Source organism: Eupeodes corollae, chromosome 2, assembly GCF_945859685.1.
Source record: "Eupeodes corollae chromosome 2, idEupCoro1.1, whole genome shotgun sequence".
NCBI classification, from domain to species: Eukaryota; Metazoa; Arthropoda; class Insecta; order Diptera; family Syrphidae; genus Eupeodes; species Eupeodes corollae.
In genome coordinates, this window is record NC_079148.1 from 7,837,550 (window position 1) to 7,849,507 (window position 11,958).

The window sequence follows — 11,958 nt, forward strand, 5'->3', positions numbered from 1 at the left end:
TGACGAACCTTTTAATTTGCAGTTGCAAATAAACAGTCTGAATATTATGTTTTTTGAGCAATGAATTTAGTCATTAATACAATCAGGCTAAGATGACGATTGTTGAAGCACGTCAAAAATGGTCACTCAATAATTCAAATATTGAAGTTGTGAAAGTGTTTAAGCACCTCAATTTTTTAAAACAGCAGCGTATTGTGGCCTAAGTTCTGTGCTAACCAGAATTTGAGGTGTATGACACGGCGCAGAGATATTCCTTAAATCTTATAATAAGACTATGCCATCTATCTGCAATCTGGTGTAGTGCCTCTGAACATACAAAATGAAAAAGCCACCTATGATTAGCAAAAGCAAAGCAAACAAACACATCTTTCAAGGAATGGAATGAAATAGCCCATTCCCATGTAGTTCATGTATCACTTATGGAGTCAAGCGTTGATGAATGGCATTGTATGTTTGCAGATGTCACGGGCAAAAATAAATTAGAAGAATTACACTTAAAATTCATCCAGAGCAACTGCTACATCGTACAAGAACCTTAATCAGAAATTTTCTTCTGAAGCCTATTTAGTCAAGGAATTCTCTGTTGAAGCTATTAGCTTCATCTTTGGAGAACGAGTTGCAGTTTTTACTTAATGCCTCATCGAGCTGACCTACAAAATCTGTAATCTTTGCAAGAGACTCGTACAAATTTGACGTAAACCATTTTATTGCCAATTGTCCTATACTGTGTAACGAGTTTTTTCTCTGTTGAGGTCATTGCTGGCACACAAAATATCCCTCGCTAGCTCAGGAGTGGATTCTTTGACCTCCTCGTTATCAAAAAAAATATGCCAGGCTCTACATCTAGATTGTAATGATGCGCGAGATAATCTTCACCCTTTAAAACAACGTTCCTCTTCCTTTGCCCTTCTACCTCGGTTTCCTCATCACCTCATCTCCCCCTTTCTAATTAAAAATCTAGAGATTCATATTTTGTATCCAATGTATGACAAATTTTGTTACCAATTCCATGTTTATAAATAAATATCTCACATTTAAATTAACTTTATATACTAATTAAAATTTGGAAGTGAACAAGGGTAAGTTAAATTTAAAAGCTTAATTAAAAAAATGTTAGAGTATGTTCATAGACCAGCACTATTATATTCTGCTGATATAATGGGCAATATTTAAAATTATATTTGGCTCAATACGACTAGTTAAAAAAAACTCACCCCAAAATATCGATGTAGTGGCCCCTCCCTCGATGAATCGTAGTTCGATGTGGCGATCCTTAGTACGCCTTATTTTTTGTATTTTTATTTAATAGGATATATAAATATTACCACTTCGCCAAAAGAAATAAAATTTGCACTGCTGCTATGGTATGTATATATATATGTATATGTATAAGGTAGGTATATACACCACTTTCTTATTTTATCAAAATTAAGATTTCAAATTTAAAATTACTTCTCCCTTACTTGAATGTTAAATTAAAAAAATTAAAACTGAACAAAAAAAAAATTAAAGTTTGTTTCGATTTTGAATTTAAAAAAAGCACTTTTATAGTTGTATATATGTATATAACTGCTTGGTTTTCCTTTGGGTTGCAGTTGATTAGCGAGATGATTTAAGGTTTTTTTTGGGATTTTCCCGTCCGTTAATGCCCTGTTCTCTGTTTCCTTTTAAAAAAATTTGAGGCCGTCAAAAGAGAATTTTTTTAAAGGCCTAAATGCACAAAAAAAAGCTTTTTATTGTCTTTTTTTCAATTAAAATTGTTATAATTGAAGCTTACCTTAATGACCAATTTGTAGACGTATATATGTATGTATATGTATGTATGTATATGTATATACATATAAAATGTGATCTTGAAAGATCTTTCTTTTCAGGTTCATATAGGTATGTATATCCTATCTCGATGAGACAAATTTAGCGCTGCTGGATTTATCTTAACAAAAAAACTATGTAAAGAAAACTGATTTATAACATCTTCGTTTTATTTAAAACCTACTTACGTTTTGAGATTCTCGAACTAGGTTCCTTGAGCGGTCGGTTGGTGGTACCTTCTTTAATTCCTTCTGGGCTTCCTTATTCAAGGGTGGATAATTTTGAAAAGAAGGTACTCAAGAACCCTAGCTCTACCTATCTCACTAACACTACCTAACCAGGATTTTCCAGCCTTTGTCTCTTTTCACACCCACTAGATTACGCATTATTACATTAATGTTATAACGCAATTAATCTTTTTATGTGGGTGTGAACATTGGTGGGTGTGATTTACGCACTTGTTGCAAACGTCTCTGGATTCGAACCGGATTCATAAATGTCATGACACCGATCGCATCCTAATTGTTTCACGCAACAGAGGTGAGTTTCTCCACCTTCGCAATATTCCCTCTAACCATTCTCAAATTATGGCAACTTGCTGACAATCACTCAATTTGTGGTTCGGATGTCAGCCATAACTCTTTCTGACCAGAAGGAGAATCGGTTATCACTCAGCTTACCCCTGTAGACGGGGAGCGAGCTAGCATAGCTGTAATATTTCATAATATAAACAATTTTATATTATTTAATTTTTAATTTGGTTTTACTCTTAGCAACTGTCTCTGTGTCTATTTTAATGTCCATGTCTGTACTGCATATACATATATTTAGTCCTTTAGTTAACTTTATCTTAAAATCTTACAATTAAACTTTGAAAAGTCTGACAGGCACCCTTTCTCATACAAATAAAAATATCTAAAAGATTCAAATATGGAATTCTGGGGGCCCAATCTTACGATCCTATTTCATAATCATTTTAAGCTTGCCACGGTTAAAGCCCCTTGCTTCTTATCAAGATTCTAATAGCAAAAACAAAAACTTTTTAGAGGCGAGTAGTAAATAACATTTATTATTAATTAGTTTTAACACAAATTAAAAAAAAGGGAATTTTAAAAAAATTTACGATTAAATATTAATAATTCGTAGCTTAATTCATTTATTTTTTGATAAATTGAATGGGGGTATGCTCTTCCCATATCTTGCCTTAAGTTCTCTTCAAACCAAAACATTAGTTTTTGTGTATCAGAAAACCGCTGTTAAACAATCCATTTTGTAAGCTTTTAGATCATTATCGTGCTGGTAAAAATAACTAATGAGCATGTGGGTAAATGAATAAGGCTTTGAGCCATTTTCCAAGATGCCTTTATAAATATTTTAGCCCATTAGTAAGAATAAATACTCTGAAATGAGAGGCAATAGGTAGGGTAACAAGGAAGGGATTTAGGATTGAGGATAGGTTAGGAGGATTCAATGACCACCCCATAGGGATAGGCCAGAACAAGGATGGGATAAGGGGGTATAGGAGTTGGGATGGAATGTCCACTACGAATGCGATGGCACGCTCGCGATGCTCGGCTAAGCTCGCCGGATGAGGGGGGGATCTTACCTTCATAGATGGACCTCACCTCTTTCCAAAACTAAAATTTGATGCCATTACAAAAAAACTTAAATGATCCCAAAAACATTACATTAACACATAACTCTAAAAGAACATACACATTTTTACCGACTTGCAAACTACAACCAAAGTACGACTTCCAAACTAGCACTACACGTAAGGAACGCCAAACACAGGACAACCTACACACCGCCACCAGACACAGAACTATCGACGCACTACGACCGACACACCATCACCAGACAACACTACATTTACGCTCGACCTGACACACTATCACCACCAGGTCGAGCGTAAATATAGTGTTGTCTGGCTGTTAGCAGTAGACATTTTTAAGAGTAGCAGTATATATTTTTACATACTTACGTACAGTCCCTGGCCATATTATTAGACGCACTGCAGAATTTTTGTAGTTACTTGATTATACACAATATTTTTAACGTTCAAGAATGGATGTTTGGTTATACTTGTATGCAAGATGGAGCTCCATGCCACACAGCCCGGTTTAGAAAAACTTATTTGAGGAAAGAAAACATCCTCTGTTGGACTGGCTGGAAACAGTTCTAATGTGAACGCAATTGAAAACATGTGGGAGCTGATGAAGAGGGAAGTAGCTAAAGATGTGGTCACTTATTGAAAGAGTAATTCACGTGTGGAATCACCACCCACAATTGGAAGAAACAGTCAAATCATGCATTGAAAGTATGCCGCGCAAATTGAGATTCTTATTAAAGCAAAAGGAGGTTCAACAAAAAATATAAATTTAAAAAAAATCTTTAAATCTGTTTCCTTATTTATAGTAGAAATAAAGAAAAACCTCCAGGTTGGGGGTTGTGCCGTCGGTGTGACTTCCTGGCTACGTAAAAAATACCTTAAGTTTCGAAGCACCAACAAGCCTCGGATACGGACGGATTCACTGTTGACAACCCACGCAAACGAAATAAGGACAACGAACTTCGGATCTGTACGTGGAATGTTAGGTCCCTTAACAGACCACGTACAGCCGAAAATTAGCGGAAGCCCTAAACTCCTGCAAGGCAGATATTACCGCCATCCAAGAAGTGCGATGGGATGGACCGGGCAAACGCAAACTAAAAGACTGCGGTGTATACTACGGCGACTTCTACCGAAAACAAAGACATCGTCTGTTTGGGTGTGGATCTGTTGTTGGAACTAGACTCAGGCAAAAGTCTTGAGTTTCAACAGTGTGAGCAAGCGCATCCCGACAATCCGCATCAAGGCTAAATTCGCCAACATAAGCCTAATACGCGCACATGCCCCAACACAGGAGAAAAATGAAGACACCAAAGAAATATTCTTCGAGCTCTTGGACAATTCATATGACATTAAAATTGTCTCAGGAGTTTTTAATGCCAAGCTAGGAAGAGAAGACATCTTTGGTAGCATAATCGGGAGATACAGCCTGCACGACACCAACTCCGACAACGTATTCAGGCCGATCGATTTCGCTGCGGGGCGAGACGTTCTGGTAGTTAGTATCCACAAGGGGACATGGAAATCTTCTGATCAATCAACCGTCAACCAGATTGACCACATTGCGATCGACGCACGACACTTCTCCAGTATACAGGATATCTGAACATTCCGAGGGGCCAACATTGACTCGGACCACTACCTCGTTCTAGCCAAGGTACGGATATCCCGATCCAAGCCAAAACAAGGAAGTACTGTGAGAAGATTCGACGTTAGACGGCTACAATCGCAAGAGACTGCCATGTCATTTTCCGATCGAGTCTCTAATAACCTCTTAAGGAGTTCTATGCTGCCTGCATTAAGCATTAAAAACCAGTGGCAACATTGCCTTGCAGCCATCAGAGATGCCGCCTCTGAAGTGCTAGGTTTCACACGGCCACCACAGTGAAACCCCTGGTTTGACGACGAATGCCGACAAGCGCACGCAGCGAAACAACAGGCATACAAAAGGAATGAGGTTCGTAAATTTTACCAAAAGTTAAAAAACAACCTCCCAAGGGTACCGTAGCCTGTAAAGACGATCAGGTTGACATCGTAGTAGAACCGCAGTCGATGCTGAGAATATGGAAAGATCACTTCTCCAAATTATATAACGGCGATGACGAACCGAATTCCGCTGTAAGAGAGATAGAACCACTCAACCTCGGCGACGCAGATCAACAATTCCGCCTACCCCACCTTGACGAAGTGAAGATAGCTATATCTAAACTTAAGTCAAACAAAGCTGCTGGAGCTGACGGCATCGCTGCCGAACTATTCAAAGCAGCAGGCGATGACTTGGTACGGAGCATGCAACAACTCATCTGCAAAATATGGTCGGAAGAAAGCATGCCCGATGAGTGGAATCTCAGCATAGTGTGCCCGATACATACAAAAGGAGATCCTATAAATTGCGCCAACTACAGAGGCATCAGTCTCCTTAACATTGCATATAAGATCCTTTCTGCCGTATTATGTGAACGCCTGAAACCGTTCGTCAACAACCTGATAGGTCCTTATCAGTGTGGCTTTAGCCCAGGAAAGTCCACAATCGACCAAATTTGTACACTACGGCAGATCTTGGCAAAAACCCAGGAGCTTCAAATCGATACATAACATCTCTTTATCGATTTTAAAGAAGCGTATGACAGTATCCATAGGGAAGAGCTCTACAGAGCAATTTCTAGTTTTGGCATCCCTGTCAAACTTATCCGTTTGTGCAGAATGACGATGGAGAATGCACGCTGCTCTATCAAGGTCGGAAAATATCTTACCGATGCATTTGATGTCAAAAAAGGTTTTAGACAAGGCGATGCACTGTCATGCGACTTCTTCAACATCGTTCTAGAAAGAATTGTGCAAAACTCAATCGTCAACACTAGAGGCACAATCTTCCAAAGCTCCATCCAATGACTCGGATACGCAGATGATATTGACATAATTGAAACATCAAAGCGTGATGTCAGTGGAGCGTTTTTGAGCATTGCGACGGAAGCGAAGAAGATGGGTTTAGTGGTTAATGAGGGCAAGACCAAGTATATGCTGTCATCAAAAAAGGACACTGAACGACGACGTCTTGGACAAAACGTCACCATGGACAGCTATAATTTTGAGGTAGTTAAGGACTTTGTCTACCTAGGCACCGCTATTAATGCAGACAACGACACCAGCGCTGAAATCAAACGAAGAATAACTCTTGCAAATCGCTGCTCCTTTGTACTTAGAAGGCAATTGAGAAGTAAAGTCCTCTCTCGAGCATGTAAAATCACCATCTATAAGACACTCATCATCCCGGTTCTCATTTATGGCGCTGATTCCTGGAAAGATGAGAGCGTTTAAGGATGCTTCGAGAGAAAAATTCTTCGGATGATTTTTGGTCTCGTACGCATAGATGGAGAATTGAGGAGAAGATATAACGATGAACTGTACGGGCTGTACAGTTACAGTGGTTAGCAGAATTAAAGTCCAACGGCTTAGATGACTAAGTCATGAAGAGCGGATGGACATCAACGCTCCAGCCCGGAAGGTCTTCGAATCCAATCCCGAGGGACGGCGCAGTAGAGAAAGGCCGCTACTCAGGTGGCGCACTCAGGTGGGAAAGGACCTCAACCAACTTGGCGTGCGAAACTGGAGACAGCTAGCTAGGGACCGAGCTGGCTGGAGACGCTTTTTGGTTGAGGCCCAGGTCCGCCCCGGACTGTAGTGCCACCTTAAGTAAGTAAGTTTATATTCTGCATACAAAATAATTTAAATGCATTACAATATTCGAAAACCTGGGGAGTCATTCCGTAATTTTCGAAACGATAATCGTCAAAACGATTATCATTAACGATATCGTCAATAATTTGCTTCACGTAACTTTATCGCTATCGTCTCGTCAATCGTTTTCGGTATAAGATCGTTCAGTATGACTGAAATGTCAAAATGAACTCAACGAAAGATAATGCTTGTTCGATAACTTGAAAATGTTATTAAACTTGGTTTTTCTCTATGAGAAATTTTGAAAATTTGTAAAAAATGTCATGTTACCAAACATGCTAATTACTTTGTGAAGTTTATTGTTACTGTTACTTTTAGTGTTTTTATTTGTTGCCGCTGATGATAAAACTCTTGTTTCAAAATGTAAGTTTTTTTTGTATGATATGTTTTTAAATTGATAAATCTAAATATATAATTTTGTAAATACATAGGTCAGTAACACAAAATCAGTTCCAAATGTGTATCAAATTTATGGATGAGCATCCTTCCTTGGCCAATGGGTATAAACCTAATTCTTTACAAGGGAAGGCGGACCTAAATAAGTTGTGGGCCGAATTGGCTGAGATTTTAAATTCGAATGGCCCACCTATGAAAAACATTGCTGGTTGGAGGAAGGTAAATATGATGTTGATTGTGTAAATAACTTGTTTTATAAATATTTTATGTACATACATAGGTGTGGACTGATTACAAATATCGAGCCAAGAAAAAACTGAGCCAAAATTTGTTGTCCATGCAAAAAACCGGAGGTGGGCCATTCGAAGAAGTAGAAATTACGGAGGATGATGAAAAAATAATTCAGTTGACATCAATTCGGAAGGCAGTATCCGGATTGAAGTGCCCTTCTTTTGGAGCTCCAAGCCCATCCACAGCCGCAACAACTCTGTCAGTTGCATCGGCGTTAGCATCAGCAGCACCATCGACAGCCCCATCTTCCTCGGATTCAAAAATAGTCAAAAGTCCACAGCATTCCCCAGGAAATGAGCCTGTACAAAACAGGAAAAGGTTGGTTTCGTAAAATTTTGTTAACTTTCTACATTATAAATATTGTTCTTCCTATGAAATATAGATATTCAACCCCCTTCGTGGCAGCCAGTACCCCTAAACGCCGAAAACAGAAGGATACAAACGAGTTACTGAATGCTCAAATTGAAAATGATTCAATTTTTCAGGATAAATTATTGAATATTTTGAGAGAGAGAAATGAGCAAGATGCAATATTCCAAGCCAGAGTCATTGAACAACTGGAAAGACGCAACGACATTGCAGAAAAGCAATTGCAGAAAGGATATTTTTAAGTTGTGTGATTAATTTTATATTTGAATTCATTTTTTTTTTTTGCTTAAACTATAGAATTTTTGTGTTTAGTTTCTAGTTATGTATGCTAATTTATGCAGTTGTTTTTGTGTGTTAATTTTTTTTTTTCAGAAATATACCTAGTATAAATATATTTAAATAATAATAAATAATCATGTCAAAAACGAATTTTTTATATCATCTCTTATATTAATTGCTAATTGCTTCATTGCATTGTTTTCACTTGATATTTGCGATTCGCTCAATCCATAGCTAGGGAAGTCCTCTATTAAAATGTTCTCATTTTCAACATTATAATATATACATATGTTATGTAGAGCAGCACAAACATTTGCAAAGGTAGCAATTTTTATCGGTTCGTAGCAACTCTTTCTTTCCTCCAAGAGAATTCTCCATCGACCTGAGGATTCCAAAAATGTGTATTGATGTCTTGAAATAAGTTAATTTGTAATTTCCCATATTGCTTACCTTTCAAAATACCGATACAACGTTCAATTACATTTCTAGCTTTTGCATGAACATTATTAAAATGACTTTTCGTTTCATCGGATGAGCTTCTATATGGTGAAAGCAACCAAGGTTCTAATGGATATCCACTATCACCTACAAAATTTTGGTTATAATGAGTTATTTATAACGTATGAAGTGTTGTTTTTTTACCCAAAAGCCAATAGTTATGCTCTCGTACATTAAAAGTGTTTTCGAAAAATTGTCTTTCATTTGAATGTTTCCATACGAATGAGTCGTGTGCAGATCCACCGTATCTAGCATTAATTGCCATTATCCTCATTTTATGATCACAAATCTTAAAACAAAATCGATTAATAGATTTTCATATCGTTGTTTCAGTATTACTTACAACCATTGCATTTACGCTGTGTTTTCCCTTCCTGTTAAAGAATATTTGTTCGTCTTCCCGTGGTCTTTGTAAATAAAAATGTGTGCCATCTATGCAACCTACAACTATAAGTACATCTTCAATGAATAACTATTTGCAATTTATGGTTTTTGTCAATATTCGTTCTATACTTAACCTCCTGGTATTGAAAATTTTTGATAAAACCATTGCTTTATTTCGGACTTTTCGTTTTCCCCAGATAGACTCCATTTTATCCACAGGGGACATAGCTTGGCTTCCATAACATTTGTTGTTTCCGAAACTATTTTGGATAATGTGCTTTGTGCAAGAGCGAGTCCAAAATCGTTGCCTGTTAACCATTGGTACCCTCCGCCACCCAAAGTCTCAATAGTTATAGCAAATCTTAATATTGAAGGTATGTATGTAGAACGACTACCGTCTGGCAAATTTATTGTTTCCAGTATCATTATAAAGGCCTCTTTTGAAATGCGAAAACGTTGAATAAAACTACAATTTTGTTAAATTATTTTACAAGTAATATGTACATATTTTCGTTTGTATATAAAATAAAATGCTTACCTATGGGTTGGAACAGAAAGAGGGTCTGATTCATCTCTTAATTGTCTTCGTAAACGTATTAATTGTTTTTTTTTTGAGTTTTCATTTTCACTTTGTAACAAAAGTAAATTACGTCGAAACATGTTGACTTCAATTTGCTTAGTTGAATTTGGAAATTAATGACAGACGATACCTATTTAGCTATCGTGCAAACGCTATCGTTTTGACGATATCGCTTTGACGATTATCGTCTTACGTGAAGTGAGACTATCGTCGAAACGATATCGTCTAACGATAATCGTTTTACGGAATGACCCCCCTGATTAAAATAACTGGAGATTTAGATTTTGCATAAAATCTAAATTGCGTCTAATAATATGGCCCGGGACTGTATATACACATTACATATCTACATAACGCAACATATCGACTAACGCAACGTCGCGACGCATGGTGAAGTGGTGCTTTTGTATAGCTCTCACTCCACCGTCTTCTCCCATCGAGCAAAATACGCTTTTGCGACAGTAGACAGCATTGAGTTTTCGAAGCATTAAATTCTGCACGGTTTTTGATTCCCCATTGAACAATGCTGTCAAGATCTGAATTTAAAGAGCTTATCATACGCTGCCGTTGGTAGTCCACATCCGAAGAACAAGGATGAGAATCTAAAAACGAATATGAAAAGCTGAGGGTACTGTCATCCGCGAAACAATTTAGTGGGTTAGAAGTTTCAGACAAAAGATCATTTATAAAAATGAGGAAGGGCGTCGGAGAGCCTGGGGCACACCAGCGTTTATTTTGTGAATATCAGATTTGAACCCGTCCAATACTACTTCAATCTGAAAGGTAATTTCTAACCCAACAAAGAAGGGATTCATCAATACCAAATGCACGAATTTTCGATAAGAGAGCTTGATGCCAAACTCTATCAAATGCTTTTGAAATATCAAGTGCAATAATCTTACTTTCTCCAAAACGATGTAAGGATTTGTTCCACTGTTCGGTGAGACAAACCATATGAGATCACCAGTGGACCTATTACAACGAAAGCCATACTGCCGGTCATTAAGAAGCTTTCGTTCTTCAAGATATTTCTTAAGCTGAAAATTGATCAGCGTTTCCATGACCTTGGAAAGAAGGGATGTAAGTGCAATTGGACGATAGTTAGATGGTGAGGAGGATTCGCCTTTTTTAGGGACAGGCTGGACAAAAAATGCAGTTTCCCATCCACTCGGAAAGTAATAGGACAGATGGAAAAGCTTACGCAGTGGTTTTGCCAGCGTTGAAGAACACCTCTTCAGAACAATAGCGGCGATGGAAAAGCTTACGCAGTGGTTTTGCCAGCTTTGAAGAACACCTCTTCAGAACAATAGCGGGGATACTATCCGGGCCAGCGGATTTGTGAATGTCAAGATTTTTAAGTACTCTAGTAACTGAACGAGTGCGAAAGAAGATTCGTCCCATAGAATCGTTAACGCTTTCAAGTTCAGGCGAAGTAATGTCACTCACTGGCAGTATCGAATTAACAGCATAGTGTGCTGCAAGCAAATTGGCTTTATCAATCGAGCTTGCATAGGGAGTGTCATTGGAAACAAGCGTCGGAACCGACGAAGACGTAGTCTTACGCACATTTTTTACAAATGTATATGTCCGTTACAGGTCTTTCTAGCTTGTTTGAACTTATTCCGGTTTTCTGCAGTTGGGTTGGCTTTGTAATTCCGGAAACTTACATTTGAATTGTATGTCCACCAACAATTGTGTGGACTTTATTGAATAGATCCCATTCCGATGGTGAACCTCCGGAAGGCCTATGTTTTTTTTCCTATTAAAAAAAACAAGTTAGCTCTTCACCTAAATTTATTGCTGTTGTATCAATTATTTCAAATCTTGGTCACTCATAAAATTGGAACTAAATTGTTTTAAAAAAGTAAAACATAATATTTTCATATGATTTAAAATCATACTGTTTTTTTTTTATTTATTTACTTTTATTTTCGTTTTTGTTTTTCATTCTTAGGAAACATAGCATTGTTTCTTTGGAGTTTGGGTTGTTGTTGTTGTT

The 11,958-nt window shown here is 37.6% G+C and overlaps 2 protein-coding genes across 2 annotated transcripts; one reads left to right on the forward strand and one right to left on the reverse strand.

Moving 5' to 3' along the window:
- The first annotated feature begins 7,175 nt into the window (after positions 1–7,175).
- On the forward strand, positions 7,176–8,734 carry LOC129946826 (uncharacterized). Its single transcript, XM_056057169.1, has 4 exons — positions 7,176–7,525; positions 7,594–7,777; positions 7,839–8,167; positions 8,232–8,734. Coding segments are annotated over exons 1-4 (744 nt in total). The 5' UTR covers positions 7,176–7,523; the 3' UTR covers positions 8,461–8,734.
- LOC129944025 (putative nuclease HARBI1) lies at positions 8,632–10,207 on the reverse strand. Its single transcript, XM_056053160.1, has 5 exons — positions 9,514–10,207; positions 9,339–9,442; positions 9,140–9,284; positions 8,948–9,082; positions 8,632–8,879 (listed from the first exon to the last, which is right to left on the reverse strand). Exons 1-5 carry the CDS (start codon positions 9,803–9,805, stop codon positions 8,632–8,634), a joined length of 924 nt encoding a protein of 307 aa, XP_055909135.1. The 5' UTR covers positions 9,806–10,207.
- Between the last annotated feature and the right edge of the window lie 1,751 nt (positions 10,208–11,958).

Bases quoted from the DNA above. Each gene is read 5' to 3' on its own strand.
- LOC129946826 (XM_056057169.1), top strand. The intron at 7,778-7,838 runs GTAAATATGATG...GTACATACATAG, and splicing joins ACATTGCTGGTTGGAGGAAG to GTGTGGACTGATTACAAATA. The intron at 8,168-8,231 runs GTTGGTTTCGTA...TATGAAATATAG, and splicing joins CCTGTACAAAACAGGAAAAG to ATATTCAACCCCCTTCGTGG.
- LOC129944025 (XM_056053160.1), bottom strand. From the start codon at position 9,805: ATGATACTGGAAACAATAAATTTGCCAGACGGTAGTCGTTCTACATAC. The intron at 9,443-9,513 runs GTTAAGTATAGA...ATGTACTTATAG, and splicing joins AAAATTTTCAATACCAGGAG to TTGTAGGTTGCATAGATGGC. The intron at 8,880-8,947 runs GTAAGCAATATG...TGGAATCCTCAG, and splicing joins TTGTATCGGTATTTTGAAAG to GTCGATGGAGAATTCTCTTG.